The sequence below is a fragment of the Gallus gallus genome, chromosome 7 (assembly GCF_016699485.2).
Source record: "Gallus gallus isolate bGalGal1 chromosome 7, bGalGal1.mat.broiler.GRCg7b, whole genome shotgun sequence".
Classification (NCBI taxonomy): Eukaryota; Metazoa; Chordata; class Aves; order Galliformes; family Phasianidae; genus Gallus; species Gallus gallus.
The window spans coordinates 20,872,145-20,890,514 of record NC_052538.1 but is presented as its reverse complement, the minus strand read 5'-3'; the positions used below and the strand labels follow the sequence as shown (position 1 = coordinate 20,890,514).

The 18,370-nt window shown below is 36.5% G+C and overlaps 1 protein-coding gene across 7 annotated transcripts in view; it reads left to right on the top strand.

Moving 5' to 3' along the window:
- Positions 1 to 18,370, top strand: part of SLC4A10 (solute carrier family 4 member 10) — a 154,439-nt gene that overhangs the window by 66,021 nt on the left and 70,048 nt on the right. For all 7 annotated transcript variants that reach the window (XR_001467521.4, XM_040703804.2, XM_040703803.2 and 4 more), the window contains exons 3-4: positions 4,768 to 4,914; positions 14,112 to 14,250. Coding sequence is in view for 6 of the 7 variants with exons in the window: in XM_040703804.2 (XP_040559738.1) it covers positions 4,768 to 4,914; positions 14,112 to 14,250 (286 nt within the window). In the remaining variant the exon portion in view is untranslated. The remainder of the gene's footprint in view (positions 1 to 4,767; positions 4,915 to 14,111; positions 14,251 to 18,370) is intronic.

Genomic DNA, 18,370 nt, shown 5'->3' with positions numbered 1-18,370 from the left:
GGAAAAAGACTTTTTTTTTTTTTTTTTTTTTTTAACTCTACATGGACCACTGCTTTTCTGTCTCTACCTCACCGTTCATTTTTGAGTGCATTTGGCTCAGCTTTAACTGGAAATACATATAAGATGCTTCAAGGCAGTGAGCGTTTTCTGGAGGACAGAGAAACCCCATTCTCTTGCTGAGGTCAGCAGTCATTTGTGACTTGAGCTGAACCACTGGCAAAATATTCTCTCGAGGCATCTTGACATTGCAGTGCATTTTCTTAGTAGGTCACAAAAGCCTGCCATTGCTCTCTTTCTGGAAATGTGTCAAGAGCCATCTGCCCCTGTCCATTGTGCCCATGAGCCTGTGAGCTGGGTCTTGGCAGGGGCCCAAGTCAGGTATGAATAGCTGATAGGATAGAGAAGCAGAGGCAGTTGTTCCATCAGTACTTGGAGCCTGTGGATGTCCTGATCCGTGGCAGGGCAACTCCTTTGCATGCAACAGACACCAACTTGGCTGGTTCACTGAAAGAAACACGTTTGAGTCCCTAATGCTTGATGTAACATGGAGACATGTGTAGCCTGTCTTTATGGGGAAGCAGGGAGGTGAATGTACCTTATATGTGTGTTCTGATTACCAAATTCGTGTATGTTTTCTGGATAAAATTATTTGGAAGGAGAATGGGAGGCACTCAGGCAAAAATGCTTGCACGCTTAGCATTCTGTTAAAAAGATAGTGATTTGTCTAAACTAAGGGAGACAGCTAAATTCCTTTCTCTCCATCTCCACTGTCTCTTGCAAAGTCACATCCATTCAGATAATTGTAATGGTATTTCCCATTCCCACTATTTCATGTTGTGCCATTGAGCACCATTAGTTACAATGGGATATATATTTTCAAAGTCTTAGAAATCCCATTACATTTATTTCCTTTCTATTTATTTCATGAATAAGTTAGGAGCTTAAACAACCTTCAGTTTTAAACATTTTTAAGAATTTTTAAATCCAGGTTTTGAAAACCATTTTTAGGTCTGTCATTTTCAAAGGCTTTGCAGAGAATGTTTGCTTTCTTGAAGTTGCCTTTTTAAATAGTTAATTTGCTACTGGATCTTAAAATAAAATTTATGTGTAAGGAAAAATTTCTTCTGTGGAATACAGCAACCCTAAATAACTCTTCTACTTAGATTTTATTTTGAGAGATGTCTCTGCAAGATGCATTTATATTAATAATGTATGTTTCATTTCTGTCTTTTCTAGGGCAAACAATTCATACCTTCAAAAAGGGGAGATATTTACAGCAAAATAATACCCCTTTTGTTAAAAAATTTAGAGGAAATCTTGATTTTATGTATGCTAAATATGCCCTCTGAACTTAATTATGATTTTAAATTCTTTTATAATATAAGTTGGATGTATTAATATAATGTTGTAAAACTGAAAAGAACACATTATAATAAGGCTTATTATTTCTTCAATACTTTAGATATTTTGCTTAAGGAGTGTTTTAATGCTTTGAAGGTAAACTTCATGGGGCCAAAGCCTCGTATGCTATCAATGCATAGATTTAAAACTATATTCTAGATTTTATTTCCTAGGTATGTGCAAATCGGTTAAGAACAATCTTTTTTTCCTTTGAATAAATTTATATATACAATTTAAAAGTGGATTTATGGCATTGCATTAAGGTGACATTGCAGAACAGGTCAATTCAGTGGTGAAAACTCAAACAAACAAACAAACAACCCCAAAAGAAAACAAAACGTAACTGGGAGATTGATATGAAAACTATTTACTCAGACAGAAAAAGAAAGGAAAAATAATGGTAGTCTACCCTAAGCTTAATGTATATATTTGTGTATTTGTATATGTATACTTTGTATATATGTATATATGCGTATACACATACTGTTTGTGTGTGCATATATATATATATATATATATAAAGACATATAGATGTAAGTATATATTTACAAAACAAGTGATGCACAGCGCAATTGCTCATCACCTGCTGACTGATGCCCACCCAGCTCCCAAGCAGCAGCTGCCTCCCTGGCCAACTCTCCCCAGTTCTGCAGTTTCACATGATGTCATATGGTATGGAAGATTCCCCTTAGCCAGTTTAGCTGTCCTGGTTCTGTCCTGTCCCAGCAGTTTTTGCACCCTTGCTGTCAGGCTTCTGTGGGAAGGTGAAGCATCCTTGTCTCTGTTCATTGCTGTTCAGCCACAACTAAAGCATCTGTGTATTATCAGCATCGCTTTTCTCCCACAGCCAAAATATAACATCATACCAGCTACCATGAAGAAAATCAATTCTGTTCCTCCTGAGATCAGTACACCAAAGCCAACTAACTAAACATGAATAGGAATAATAATATAGATAATATCAGAGGAACTGTCCTGCTCTATACTGGAGCCTACTTTACTGCATTCTGGGCTTGGGAAATGTGTAGATCTCACTGGAAACAATTATTTAGTAATGTCTTAGTCTACTTGTACAGGAAAAGGTAGCTTACATCCTGGTTGTAAATTTTATCAGCTGTATCATCAAAAGGGTTATTTGACATAAGGTCCTCTTATTGATTGCATTTTGTTTCTTTTTCCTTCCCCCCAACTTTTATTGCTTACTGTCATTTTGCCAGCAGTTTAGAATTCATTAATTTTTGCTTTGTTCCCAGCTGATCTTTTTCTTCTTTTTTTCCCTCCATATTTGCTCTTTTATTAAAATGAACTATTTACTCAGATTTTTCACTTTTGCTCCACCGTTTCTCTATAGAAAACTATTTCCCCTGTGAATTTCTTTTTTTTCTCTTCCTTCTTATTTGAGTGTACCTCATTACAAGGACATGGATTCCCTTTTATGTTGAAATTATTCCTTGGCCTCTACATTCACACAGAAGGAATCAATTTTTCTTTTTACTGGTAATTCATATCAGTTTATGGCTCCTGCTTTCTCTTCATTGTGAACTAATTCATTCTGCATTGAGAAAATTCTCTTTCTATTCAGAAACTTTGCATTTTAAGACATATTTCCCAGTTTATTGAATAGAAAACAGTCAAGATTCAAGTACTGGTTTCAGCCCTGAAAATTAGGTGAAGTCTGAACCTGAATCTGCTCTTCTGACATAAGCACACCTGAACACTGAAGTAGCACAAACTAGAATATCTACTTATTCAAAAATCATCAGGAAGTTATTAAATTACTAAATTAAAAAAAGCATCTATTTGCACCTGTGGAAATGATTAAAATCTTTTCAAAATATTATTATGAAGTTTTTTTTCTATTGAAGAAAGTGAACAGGAAAGTGTTGAGTACTACATTATTGCTGCCCTTCAATATCTTTCTAATGAATTATTTTTATGGAATACATTTTTCTTTGTTTTATGCATCACTGATTGCAATACATTTGGAAATACACTGAAGGCAGTAGTTCTCTTTAAATCATTTCTTAGGTTAGGTGTAATAAGCAGGAGAAATGAGATAGGTAAAATAAAAAAATAATTTGTCAACTCGTGGCCTTAGCTTCAGGAAAATGTCCTGACTCCAAAAGAATGGTTTTCTCAGAATTGATGCTTCTGCTTTCTAGTCTCCTCTATGCACATCAAAGTTAAAGAAATAAACTGAGGTGATGTCCAGAGCCTGCTCCCCAGCTTTTCTAGTTTTGTCTCTGCTGAGAATTCCTGTTAGCCTTGAATTTGTTTGATGTATTGTCACAAATAGTTGCCTAGCTGTTTTCTGCCCCCACTGAAGGCTCCATGAGATTAGAGATCACGTGCTACCTTAGCTTACTGTTCTTGGCCTTTTTCAGATGATTGACACTGCTGAATGATTACAGCAAAGCAGCAATTATCCACTAGCTGTGTTATGCTCATTTCAAGGAGAAAATAGATGTTATTTGAGATGAGTAATCTGGACTATGTCTTTCTGCTGAGTATATGTAGGAGATCTGCCTGTAGTGAATCATGATTCCTTTCCCCTTTATTCTGTTTTGTGATACTTTCTGCATGTTTCCCTCATGCTCTCCTTCTGAATGCTTAACGGTGCTTGGAATTTGCTAGCCCACATAACTAAGGGAGATAAATCCCTCGGGCTTGATCAGCAACATAAGTTCCTCAGACTCAAAGCACAGAGATGATGGCAGGCATGGCAAGATGTACTTTCTCATTTATTTAAAAAAAAAAAGAAAAAATGAAAACACCCTAAGATAACAACTATTTATTTATAATGTGAGCACATAAACTTGCATAGAGATTTTGCAGTCTAGCTTCTATAATGTTTTATTGTCTTTTTTTTTTCCCCAGTCTTTTTTTTCTTCTCCCGTCAGTAAATTTCCCGCAAGAATTCTGTCAAGGTTTGGCTCATAAATAGAAATGAGTTTTGTAAAGTTCCTTCACACACAAGGCAAGCAGTGACTTTACCAAATGTTCAATGCTAAGAGATCTGTGTGTCTCGATATTACTGTTTTGGAAGATATTTTACAGAACACCTGTCTTCCTTTAATCAAAGTTCACATATAGTCATGCATTTTTTTTTTTTTTTTCCTAAATCTGGCATTGTATCATGTGGACTTCCAAACTGGGATTTTGTCCTGTATCAGGAAGTTGTATATCTGTGGCTCTCCACCATCTTTATTGTAATTAATAATATTACAATGATTAATATTATAGTGATTTATACCATTGCAATTGTAGTAATTATTATAATTATTAATAATTCGTGATAGTATAGTTATTAATATTCTTATTTTGCCACGGCCTCTTTTTAAAAGGTAACTCTTTTTTTATTTATAGGTCATCGAACGTTGTTCATTGGCGTTCACGTGCCACTGGGTGGAAGAAAAAGTCACAGGCGCCATAGGCACCGTGGACATAAACACAGAAAAAGAGACAGGGAACGAGATTCAGGATTAGAAGATGGGAGAGAGTCTCCTCCTTTTGGTAAGTTAGATTTTACTTTTGCATAGGTCTTTTTGCAATAAACATCAGTACAACTATGCAAGGTCTGTCCCCATGTTATGGTTGTGACAGGTCTGAAAGAAGGGTTTTGGAAAACCCACCAGAGCCTCTTTGGTCTCTGATGAAAATCCAAGGTTTCTTTCTCTAATGAATGGCAGTAGCCAGAGGTGGTCAATTCACAAGAAACCTCACTAATCCCTACAACTGTAGGAGACTGTTCATGTGTGTTTATAGAAAGGTAGAGTGCCATGACCACCAAGTGTTTTATGGCACCAGTAGTGCTCCATGAAAGCTCTGGAATGTTTGCCCCTAAAACATAACATTGAGGAGTTGTGGTTCTTTACATTTAGTTTTGTAATACTGCTGATGTCACTGAATCTGTACTATTTTAAGATAAAATATCATCTAGATTGCGTTTGCCTTTTTCCTTAGATGCTATTCTAAGATGAGTCTACTGAGGACTTGAAGGCAAACAGGAAAAAATATCTTTCAGTGAACAAATCTTACAAGTGATATTGAAATTCCAAAACTTCCAGATTTTTAAATAAAAAAGTACGTTACATAGAACAGGAAAAAAAGTGATAGTGAGTAGATGGGGTAACCTCTCTCTCAAGACAAATGAGAATATTCTTTGCTCTTCACAAATAAAAAGTGCATGTGCTGAAATGTCCAAGGCTATAATAAGAGCTGAAATTTAATGGAAGCATGTATAAGAAACCAGTTGTCAGTGTTCAAACGAATGTTTTAAAATCATTAGGGAAATGTACCAATGTAATTTTAGGTTACAGAATAGTAACTATAAGACGTTATTTAAAGCTGAAGTTTGTATTATGTAATCAGCTTGCTTTGAAGCAAATAGGTTATAAATACTGGTGGTTAAATGTACAGTAAACACCTTGAAATGCTCACATATTTCACAATCCTGAAAACGAATCAGAAAGTGAAGACTTTCTCAAATGTAGTAAATATGAAATGCTTTGAAAACTGAAGAAAAACTGGCTGAATTGTTTCCATCTGGAATACATTTCAAACGTATGAAGACTCTACATAGTATTAAAATCAGTTTCTTGGAAAACAGCAAGAGTTCATAAATTACTAAAATGGTTTTCAGAAAGAATATGCATTTATACATATAATGTCAGATTAAAAAGAAACAATTGAAAGTTACATTAGCCAAGAAGTGAGATGTCTTAAACTATGAAGCGATGTCTTCTACTGAGTCATCTGGTTTTATTTAAGTGCCAATATGTGACACATTCTGGCAGAAAACTTAACTCTGTTCTTTTAAATTCTGGAGTCCTAGGCCTGTGTCCTTCCTAACGTCAAAAGCACACATAAACTGAGATGGCACATTCTAATAGTCTTTGACAGCATGCAGATAATAATATACATTCTTGAACACAATTCTTTTTAAACTGAAAATTAGCCTGTATTCTGAGGAGCTCCAAGAGTGGAATGCCAATAATTTATATGGTGTATATATATATGTCTGTATGTCTGTCTGTATGTATGTATATATAATATATATATATATATAAGCTTTTGAAATGCATAAGTAAGTTAGTGAGCTTGTCTGCAAGTGTACTTGTTGGAAATAAGTGTAAGACTGTGCATTTGTAAGTCGAATTTTCACTTATGATGTAATTATGACTGCCATGAAGAGGGTGTGTAGGTCATGGCACTTAAAATTATTACTTTTATAATGGCCAGGATAGACAGGATATTGGCCAGAAACATCTTGATCTTCTCCAGAGCCAGAATGCTGAAGGTATTCTTTGAAATGCTTGAGTGATTACAATAATCTTTCTAAGAGAGCCAACAGCAGAACTATTAAACACTGTGAAAAATCTGAAAATATCCAGTTTTTGACCTTGAAACAATATCTAAGTAGTGAAATTTGATGATCCTTCCCCTTGGCTATCCAGGCCCCTGGAACCAACCTTTGACTAAGCTTTGACATCTGTCCATCTAGGCATAAATGTGGCACCACATAGACAACATCAAAAGACATTTGCCTTCATAAGACTTAAAATTATATAGCATTTTAGGGGTTAAGTACAGTCAGAGCAGACAGACAAAATTATTCAGGGACTAATGATAGTCTGCATCTACATTCTTGTTTTTGCTGAGGATTTTCCTTACAGAGTTTTAGCAACTTGTTGTGCAAAAACCTAGATAGAGAAAAAAGAAATTTTTTTGGTATAATGTATTTTCTGAGAGGGAGCGAATGATATTTCCCTCACTAAATCTGCATCCACTAAACCTCAGTAATGCTTCTTATCTCTTATTGCCCATGGCCACAAGGTTATAACTGTACCCAGGGGCTCAAGGAAGTTGCAAAGATGACAAATGCACTTCCTTCTCTTAGTGCATAACTTGGCATGAGGGCCAGTGCTACCTAAGAGAACAGATCTGAAATAATCCCTTAATTTATTAATCATTCTGACTTAATCGAACATGCAGAAATGCTTTGCTCCCTCTCATCATAGTCCCCTTTTAACACATATCCACTGAATAGTAGATGGCTGCATTTTTGGGAATCTGGGGGGAGGGTGTTAAAGCATTTCAACAAGCAGGTGCAAGAAGAAAGATAGAGGGGAAGAAAAGCACTGTGAGACTGGCTTATACAAAACAGTGCTTCAAAGTAACTCAGAAAAATACAGGATGATTTCTATGATACAAGAGAATAAATTAGCAATGTTTTGAAGTTGCAAAGTATTAAAGGGAGGTAGAATAAAACCCAAAGGTGTGAGAACTGAAAAATACAGATGCTGAAAGAACAAAAGGCCTGAAATGTTCAGACATGAAGTTCTACAGACTGTAGTTCACCAAGTATGAGATAAAGCATATTTTCTGTGAGGTGGGTCCCAGTTGCGTAATTTGTAACTTCATCTATGAAGTTTCATTAGGAGTTGCATACACATGGTGCTGTGGGGCTGCACAGGCCAACTCTCATAATGAACAGGTGCCCACCTGGTTTCTATCTAGTGAGAAACAAAGCTTTAAATTCCTTGTATCAGCGTGGCTCTAAAACACCTGTGTTCAGTGTAATGCCCACAGTTGAAAGATTTCTGGTAATCCCTTTGAATCATGGCTGAGAAAGCTGTACCAGCTACTTTCTGAGGGATTGTTTCTGCAGATCATAGATTTTAATAGATTTTATTAGAACATTTGGATGGCAGCTCATAAGTTTTCTGGGGGGGGGGGGGGGGGGGAAGTATCTCCTACTGTCACTTTTCAAAAATAACTCAAATGTTTTCAGTGTGCAGTTCCAGAGTTTGTAGACAAATAAAATGTAGATTATGTAGTTAGTGGAGTAAGAAGGAGTGAGCCCTGTCACTTGAGGGCACAGAATACTTATAGAAATGTTAATTTTTTTGTTTTCTCTACTCCCGTGTCTCGTTGCCTGTCTGTTCCCTCTTGGTGGGATAAGTTTGTCCAAGTTGTTTCCATTTGCTATATGGATTGGAGGTGTCTTTGTATAATTTTCAGATTACATGTCTTGCTTGTGGAAAGGTTTTTTGGGTATAAAAATTGGCTAAGCAACTACAAGATCTTGAGTATCTCACCTCATAATTTATAGAAAGAAAAGAGAAATTCAGTGAAATTATCCACTGTAGTTAAAGTACAGTAATGCTATTTGCTCAGCTGAAGAGGGCTATTGTTACAGCTGAAACACAGCTGTTGTAATTAAAGTTCAAGTTTCATGTTGGAGTTAAGCTCCCCTCCTCCAACACTTTTCTTGTGGTGCAAGTATAGTGGCTGTTCTGTGAATTAAATTAAAGAATTGATTCCAGTTAAAACTAAATTGGCAAAAAAGCTGTCTCTAGCCTAGAGCAGCTCCTCAGTGTTGTTTATTGGGAGGGTAATGGGGGCCAGCCCCATCCGGCCATAGGGCCACAAGCTAGGTGGGGACAACACTATCAGCCAACACTGCCAGTTGTGGTGGTTCTGAAAAGACGGTGCAGGTTACCCTTTGGCTGGCAGGTTTTTGCTTGCTTGCTATGCACATGGATTTTACTGGCAAGTTTCAGTGTTTTCTATTTGAAAATGGGGTAGAATAGAAAGACACCAGCTCTCTGTAGTATGTCTTTAAGGACAGGTTTGATGAGGGTAAAGTGAATGCAGCTGTGAATGTCTGGGGTTTGATTTCAGCCTCCTGTGGTGTCTTTTAGAGGAGCAGACACCAGTGGTACTGATGCAAGTTTTGCTTTACTATCTTGAAAACGAGCTTTAACAAATCTCTAGTTTTGAAGAGACTTAAGCTTATAACTCATGATAGTAGATATGGTAATGGAAGCTGAGCAGCCCTGGAAGTGAGATGAGCAGAGGACTGTATGCAGGTTTGAGGAAAGGCGCTCTGAAGGTAAGACCAGCAAAAACTTGAATTGCAAAGGGGGATTTCTCTCAGTAGAGGGGCTTGTGGAAAAGTATAATTGAAGAACTCAGCTGACTATATTCAGTAGCTCATCTCAAACTTCAAAGGGGCATTAATGGGGAAAATTTATTTATTTATGAGCAATACTGCTGTTAGGAGAATTGCCCTCCTCTTAACTGTGCTTTGTCTGCTGAAGGATGAACTTGGAAGTCTGAATCTCTAGACAGCTGTGGAACAGATTGCAGTAGATCTGGATTAAAATAATGTATCGTAACTGTAGTTTTAAGAGCTGGGTAAAAGAAGAGAAATAGAAGCTTGGGGATTGTCCATGTTGTGAGATGCAAAGAATAAGATCGTCGTAGCCTTGGGGTAATGGAAACAATTCAAGTGAGCAAAATGTAGAGTTTACTGAAAACAGGAGATAGGTTATATTTTATCCCATCCTAACAGACAGTATCTATGGTATTTGAAAAGATTTTCAGAAGTGTACTGTATGTCTGTTTATTAGTTTGTGTGTACTTTAGTAAAGTAAATTTTGGGTTTTTAATCATTTTTAATTAAAAAAAAAAAAATAATTACCACTCCATTTGCTAATAGCTGAGCTGAAAGGCAGTCTTATCTGCACAGGATGGAGGTGGGGGGAGAACAAACACCCACCGCTTTCTTAGTGAGCACAAGAAGGAGGGCAATGAATGTCTGTGTGAAGTGACCACTTCTTTTCTGTGATCTTTTGAGCTGTTCACACCACTTTCTTTTCACTTGAAGAAAATTTTTATTGATGTCAGCTATGTTAAGCCAGTTCGCACCCTGTCCTATGCAGTGAGCAACCAGAAACAGTTTATTTAGAGTTAATGTACTAAACCATGTGGTAGGAATTAAATGTTTTCTATGATGCTTGCTATCTTATACAAAATTTTTTAATGTAAATTATATTTTAATGTTTAATATGTTTTCTAATTTAGAAAGTATTAGCCTACTAATACTGACCTTAAATTCAGGTTCCCAGCAGGATTAGAAATGCAAAATCCTGTTCTGACAATTGAGGTTATAGCACAAATATTACCAGAAATACATTTTTGTATCATTCTTAGATTTCATCAGAGAGGAGGACAAAATGTAGGGTGTAATTGATAAAAACCAAGATTGTGATTCTGCTTGTGGTATGGCTCGGGCAGACTATATGCATTTCTGCCTATAATGGCAGGGCACTTTGTCTTGGGAGAAATTGTGGCGCACACTGAGGAGGAGTTGCATTTTGCTCTGTGTGGTGCAGTGAAGTATGTTCTTTTCTGAGCTGAACCTAAAAGGAGTGGCTAAGAATCATAGAATCGGTGAATGGCTTGGGTTGGAAGGGACCTTAAAGATCATTCAGTTCCAACCACCTATGATGGGCAGAGTTGCCACACACCAGATCAGGCTGCCCAGGGCCCATCTGACCTGGCCATGATTCTTTCCTACATGTGTTTTACAAGGCAGGATGGTGGTGTAGGCCATTGTTTCTCCTAGCCTCCTTTCAAATGTGGTCCCAGAATGCAGTGTTTCCTGTTGTCATCTGGGAATTAAGTGATGTCTCATTCTGGTTTTTAGCTCTGCTGTTTTTGGTATGTCTGTGTACATATCTTTCTTTTGGTTTGGGGACGGTAATGACTTTAGACTTAAGGTAATGACAACACTGAGCAGTATGTCTGGTATCAGAGAATCACAGAATGTCAGGGATTGGAAGGGACCTTGAAAGATCATCTAGTCCAATCTCCATGCTGGAGCAGGAACACTAGATTAGGTCACACAGGAATGTGTCCAGCTGGGTTCTGAATGTCTCCAGAGAAGGAGACCTCACAGCCTCTCTGGGCAGCCTGTTCCAGTGTTCTGTCACCCTCACCTCGAAGTTTTTTCTCATATTTATGTGGAATCTTTGCGTATCTGTGAGATCGCTTCCTTTCTGCAGTACTGCATCCCAGTTTGACTTTGTTTTTTACAACAGCATATCTGCCAGATCTTAATGTCTATCCTTTTCATGGTGCAGTGAAGGTATGGATTTTTAAAACTGTAATCCTTAAGTTTTCATATGCACAAGGAATTTGAGGCATCAGAGTTAGTATGAGTGTCTGCGTGAGTGCTGCATGGATGATGTGAGCATTAGCCCAAGTGTAACGCTGGGTTTGGCAGTAGGCTCCCATGAGCTTCTGTAGCCACAGCAAATAGAAAACTGCTTCAGCTTTTCCTGACTGAGATGGCTCAGCCAAGTGTGGTATTGACAGTAGTCCTGCTCCTGTCATGCAGCAGACTGCTTTCTGCCCAGTCCCAGCTGGTCCTGGAGGATTTTCTGAGCTAGCGAGATGAGCCATTTACTTGGAATAATCATCAGCTGCTTATTGTGCAACTTAAAACTCACGTTGCTTCTAATTTCTCTGTATTCTATTATAAAACAACTGCAGTAACAAAAATAATAATTAAACAAAATAATCTCATTCATTTATTTTTTTAGTTCAATCTAGATTACTTTTATCACTTTTTAGAAATAGAGTTAATAAAATGAAGATTATTTTTTTTGTTTGTTTGTTTTTCAAGCTGGCTTTACTACTTAAAGTGGAAGTAGACACAGACATGTTCAAACCAGTTTCTGTTTTCCTTGACTTGAAAAATTGAGTGTCCTATTTTGCAAATATTGTGCTTTTACAGTGAGGATTAAGTTATCACAGTTTGACAGTCAGCAATTGAGGTATCCTTTCATAGTGTTTTTGAATCACACGTTACTCATTTTCTATATAACACATTAATTACATATTTGATATTTATTTCTTCTATGAATAAAAGCCAAATCTATTTGGCATTGCTTGCGTGTGTAATCCTGTTAACTCAGTTTTATAAGCAGAACCAACAGATCTAATTTTTTTTGTTGTTGTTATAGTTTAATAGCAATAATTCTGTTAGGGTTTTGTCCTTGAAATAAAATTACTATATTACAAATAAAACTGTGTGTGTATGCATACATATATAAATATATATATATATTCAGAAGCAAATGCAAGTAGCAGAAATGGTATCCAGAATCTAGCAGCTAGTTTCACTGGTGTCTTAACAAAGAAAAAGAGAACTTAGTGCATCTTTTGTACTTTTATCACTGTTGTCAATCAACTAGCTAATCAACAATAAACTAGAGAGGAGATTTAGAGAAAACTGTGGCTATAAATTGTTTTGCTGTTGTTACTTACCTGACTTCAGAAATCCTGTTTTCCTTCACATGTTGAAAGCACGCATTTGCTTAAATATTGAAACTGTCATAAAGTGGTAGGCACCTTATGACAGGAGGTGTCCCTGCCTGTAGCAGGGAGGTTGGAGCTAGGTGATCTTAAAAGGTCCCTTCCAACTCAAGCAGTTCTAGGATTCTGTAATCCTATAAAACTGCAGCTCTGCTGTGCTACACTAATTTATTACTTAACGGTAGCTCTTGCTGTTAATCACTGAATCAGTTGTTGGTGTTGATTTTACCAAGAGTACGGGATGTTCTTGGCAGTGCTTATTCTCATATTCTCACTCAGTCCAGCTCTTTCCCAAAGTAGGTTGTTTTCCATGGTCTGTTAGTAGTCATATGTGCTTGTCCTTTCTAAGCTGATATCTCATTGAATTTTTTTCCTTCTGGGAAACAGTGTTAACAAATGGCATAGTTCTTGACCAGAATGCACTTCCTAGTCTCAGATACACCCTGCCGTTTGTATTTTCTTTATTGCTCTGTAAGAACGTACCAATGTGTGGATACGAGGGTCATAATTTAACGAATAAGTAGGTAGAGAGAGATTGGAAAAGGGTCTAGAATAAAAGCAAGCTTGTAATGTTGCTAAAGGAAAAAAAGGAGAGAAAAGAGCAACAAGGGAAAGGGTGAAGTGAAAGTTACTTCTATTTTTTTTTTTGCCAAAAGTAATTTTTGTCCCCTTAGCTGTTCCTCCTGCTACTCTGTTCCCTAAAGCTTTCAGTAGCTCTTGAACCATCTCTTTGTTTACCTACTCTCCTGAATTTAATCCTGGCTTTCTTTGTGAATTAATAAGTAGGCATTAAAATTATTATTCTCAACTTAGAACGTTTGAACTGAATAAACAAGAACATTCAAGTACTGTATGACTTCTAGAAATTTTCTGAGTGATGTGAAGGAAGAATAGTATGTCCTTGAAATACACGGAGTGTTCTGAAATGAAGGACTGTGAAGTAATATAAAGGATAACAGAAATGTAAATGACAGACGGGAAGAATGAAACGGGGAAGTTGGGACAAAAAACAGCATGTTCTTATGAAATGGCCTAACTATATAGCAGTTTTCAAAGGATTAAGCAATGGCAGAAGTTCCCAGGTACTAGAGAGGCTAACTTTGTTTCTTTCTCCTGCTAGGTAAAACAAAGAATGCTAATATAGTTCACCAGATTTGAGAATGTCTAGATCTATAGATGCAGATGTACAATGTGGCAGAGTGTTTTTTTTTGTGACAATGGAGTAAATCACTTTAGTCAGCTCTAAATATGCTGCCTCTTTTACTATGAGATATTGTTCCAACTTCCAATAGTTTACGCTTCTCTACATCTTGTTCTGTCTTTAGATAATTTTATTTAATTAGCAGACAAACATGCCCTTACAGTAAATAGAGGTTTCAATCTGAAAATGTTTATGTATAAATATTCTTATAATGATGTTTTCTGTGTCACAGTAAGTGGTGTCAGAGAAGAAGTCTAGATATTATTGTGAAATTCTAGGTATTTTCTTTCTCTGGGGAAAAAATAGTGTTCTGGATCTGATATTTTTGTGTTTCTTCCAGATACTCCATCACAAAGGGTGCAGTTTATTCTTGGAACAGAAGATGATGATGAAGAACACATTCCTCATGATCTCTTTACTGAGCTTGATGAAATTTGTTGGCGTGAAGGAGAGGATGCTGAGTGGAGGGAGACAGCAAGGTAAGTTTTTTGTGGGTTTTTTTTTTTTTAATTATCTACTGCAGTTGGTATACTGAGGAATAATTTCAAAGCTGTGGCAAGCTCAGGAACAGATTTTGGATGTAGAGCTTAAATAAAACCATAATTTTAATCCTTAGACTGCTAGTATTACTACAGCATTTGTTGTTTTTTTTAGAGCCAAATGTTTTCATCTGGATTTATGAAATATAGGTCAATATACATATCAAGGGAGAAAAATCAAAGTAAGCATACTGCGTATCTGAATTATGGATTCTTAGTTTTATTCATATTCTAGCTCTTCATTTTAATAGATTTTTGAACAATGTATTATTTTTGAATCCTCAAGAAACTGATAAAAGCTTAAAGCAAGGAATAAGATAAATTTTGCAGCAATAAAACCTTTACGTGTTCTAGGTATCACTGAACAATTACTGTTGAGACTTAATGTTAGATTTCTTTTTCTGCTAAATTAATGCAAAAAGAACTGTTTAGATTGCATTTCTGCTGAGAAAAAGTTATTAGAGAAGAAATTTTGGTTTTGCATCCTTCCGTTCTCACGCACCTAATTCACACATGCTTAGTTACATTTTTCTTCTTAGAAACTTAATTGCATGTTTCTCTGTCAATATTTAGTGATGACATTCTTCAAAGCTGCCCAAAAATCAGTGGACTGCATCTTTGGTGTCCTTAGGACAAAAATAGAATTTAAATTTTCAAAAGGATTTTGTGGGAGATTATGTACCTAAGCTCTTCATTTTTCCCTTCAGTTTTACTGCAAATTCCTACTTTCCCAGAGGTCTGCAGACTCTTCTATGACCTTCTCTTCCTTTATATGTCCATAAGAGAAGCAGGCAGAATCTAACTATAGAACTTCACATATAGAAAATCCTCATATGGGAATTGTACTGCAGAATGATTGTAGAGGTACTCCTAAATAATCTTATTAGAATTCAGAGGGAGAAAATCTAATCAAAGAAGTAATCTGCAGTATTCTCATACTGTTTATGATGCATAGGATCTCTTCTAAGAAGTGTATCATCTTATATTGTGAAAAAAAGAACAGTATCAGTGGCGTATGTTATTTTTAACTGCTATTTTGGTTCAACTAAAAATTTTCTCTGCAAATCACCAAAGAGATATTTCTGACAAATTGTAACCATTTTCATTAAGATAAATAGCTCATAAAGATAGACAGATAGAAGGGAAAAAATGAAAAAAGGGATTTAAATTGATGTATCTATCTGTACAGCCATTCCTATTGTCATTTGGTAGATGAATGAAAATTTGGTAAACAGATAAAATCACAGAATCACAAGTCTGGAAAGGGCCTACAAGATCATAAAATCCCAGCTCCCTTGGCTGCTCCTCATCAGACTTGTGCTCCAGCCCCTCACCAGTTTTGTTGCCCTTCTCTGGACATGTTCCAGGACCTCAATGTCTTTCTTGTAGTGAGGGGCCCAAAACTGAACACAGTACTCAAGGTGTGGCCTCACCAGTACTGAGTACAGGGAGATGATTACCTCCTTGCTCCTGCTGGCCACGCTATTTCTAATGCAGGCCAAGATGGCATTGACCCTCTTGGCCACCTGGGCACACTGTTGGCTCAAGTTCAGCCAAGCATCGACCAACGCCCCCAGCTCCCTTTCCTCTTCACGGTCATCCAGCCACTCAGCCCCAAGCCTACAACGCTGCATAGGATTATTGTGGCCAAAGTGCAGGACCTGGCACTTGGCCTTATTGAACCTCATCGCATTCACCTCAGCTCAGCGATTCAGCTTATCTAGATCCATCTGAAGGGCCTCCCTACCCTCAGGCAGATCCACACTACCTCCCAGCTAAGATTGCTGAAGAATGTGAGAAAAAAGCAATCAGGAAAACTGTATTTTGGAGTTCAGAAGGTACAGGAAGTACTAAAAGCTGGAAGACCAATGGATAAACTATGAAATTAATTAAATAGTAAAATGTCTTTCTTACGAATAAGATAGAGTGGTGGCTGCCATGCAGAAATTACTGGTCCAAGTAAACGGTCTTTTCTAGTTTGGATCCAAAAATCTTGGACAACATTTGACATAGGGTGACTAGCTGTTAGAAAAGGAGTATATGGCAGTGAAATGACGATATCCAATATAGAAATAAAAATTGAAGTGCTTTACCTGTTCAAATAAGAGGGTGCAATATTTTATATCACATAAAGCTGAAAACAAACTAAATCCTATCTTTCTGGGATTCTGTCAGGTGAGTTGTATTATAACAAACATAGCAACACTCTTCAAGAAAGAAGAAAAGTGGCCTAAACAAACATGGGCCTGTTATTTGGGTTTCAGAGATATGCAAGACTAAGAATAATATCTGAAGTTTCCTTCTTGGAAATGGAAAATTGGTTTAAGTTTGGTGGTGTATCATCATACTAACTTAATGATGCTATTTAATCAGATAATTGATTTTTTTTTTTGACAGGAGAAACAGTTGATCTGATTTATTTAGTAAACCTTTTGATATGATATAGCAATGAATTTTTTAGTTAAATTCTATTTTATTGCAAAAATTGCATTGATGGGTAGGGAGCTAATTGAAGAGGTCATGCTGAAAGATGAAACAGTGTGAAGGAAAGAGACAAGATATAAAAAGAATTACTCCTATTAAATACCTTTCTTACTGAATGAGACAAAAATAGGGTTATGTTAAAACTTGCTAAGAAATTTGGAAGTATTGTTACTCTAGGAATAGATAGGGATATCATACACAACAGAATCATAGGAACATAGAATATCTTGGGTTGGAAAGGGCCTTTAAGATCATTTAGTTCCAACCCCCTGCTATAGGCAAGAACACCTCCCTCTAGACCAGGTTGCTCGAAGGCCCATCCAACCTAACCTTGAATGCTTCCAGAATGTGGAAGTGATAGAAATGAGATGTAGTTTAATATGGAGATGAGAGAAGGGGTGGTGATGTTTAGAATGACAGTGAGATGCCAATATTAAAAAATAGTAATAAGAATAAAAAAATAATATTTTACTGTCCATGACAAGCAGTGTTACCAGTACAGGTCAGGAAATATTCAACTCTGTACAGGACATAGAGTTGAATACTTATCTAGAAATTATGTATGTTGTTCTAAAGTATTTTTTTGATACTGATGCTTGATCTGGGACTTGATTTGATTAGAAATATGCTATGAAAATGATAAACACTGGGTTTGTTGCTGCACTAGCCTTATAATAGTCCATCTGTGTGAAAAATGCCATAGGAAGTATTTGTTTATCTGATTGTGTGGCTTTGTAGCTCCAGATTGACAAATTCAAATGAAAGTGATACAGAGATTGTCTCTGTCATTATTGTGTTTATTGGGAGTGGCATCACTAAGCAGTCCTAAATTCATTTTACCAAGGGCTGCTGGAACAAGGACTTGGATTGATTGAGGTAATTAATCTGCGTCTTCCTCTTTTTTGATTGATCAAAATTGCATGCACAAATCAGCCTTTAAAACAAACAGACAAAAAACCTTAAGCAATCTTTTAAAAGTATTGGAGTCATTTTGTTCTTGCTTGATCAAAATAGTAACATATCAAATGGAACTGTGGATAAGATTTGACTAAAGTTTCGTGTTCTTTATGTAACTGTGCTCTATTCCTATATCATTTGTTTGGAAGAGTAAGTCATTTTGTAGACTTTTTACTCCTGTTACAGCAGATAGGAGACTCCTATCTGTTTGCCATTCTTCATTTTTTTCAATTCTTGTTTAACAATTCTAATCAGCAAAAGTGTTCCCACGGATTAATTAGTACACAAAAATGTGCACTGCTACCATAGTCTGCACCACTCAAAGATCTAATTTAAGGTGCACCATCCCTGGAATTAGTCACTAAAGAGTATGAAATAACTTTGTTCTGTTGGTATAGAGGGGATAAAATATTTTTTTCTGCATTTTCAAGCTAGAAGAAATGGATACCATTTAAAATTAAAAGCCACTATTACTAACATAATCGGTGTAACAATTTTTGGGTGTGGCCCAGCTGTACAATTTTGTAGAGAATGAATGATGTATAGTTTATACCATGAAAAAGGATCGCACTGAATCACAAGTCGGGCTTACTGGGGAGGCTTAGACTGATTATAAGAA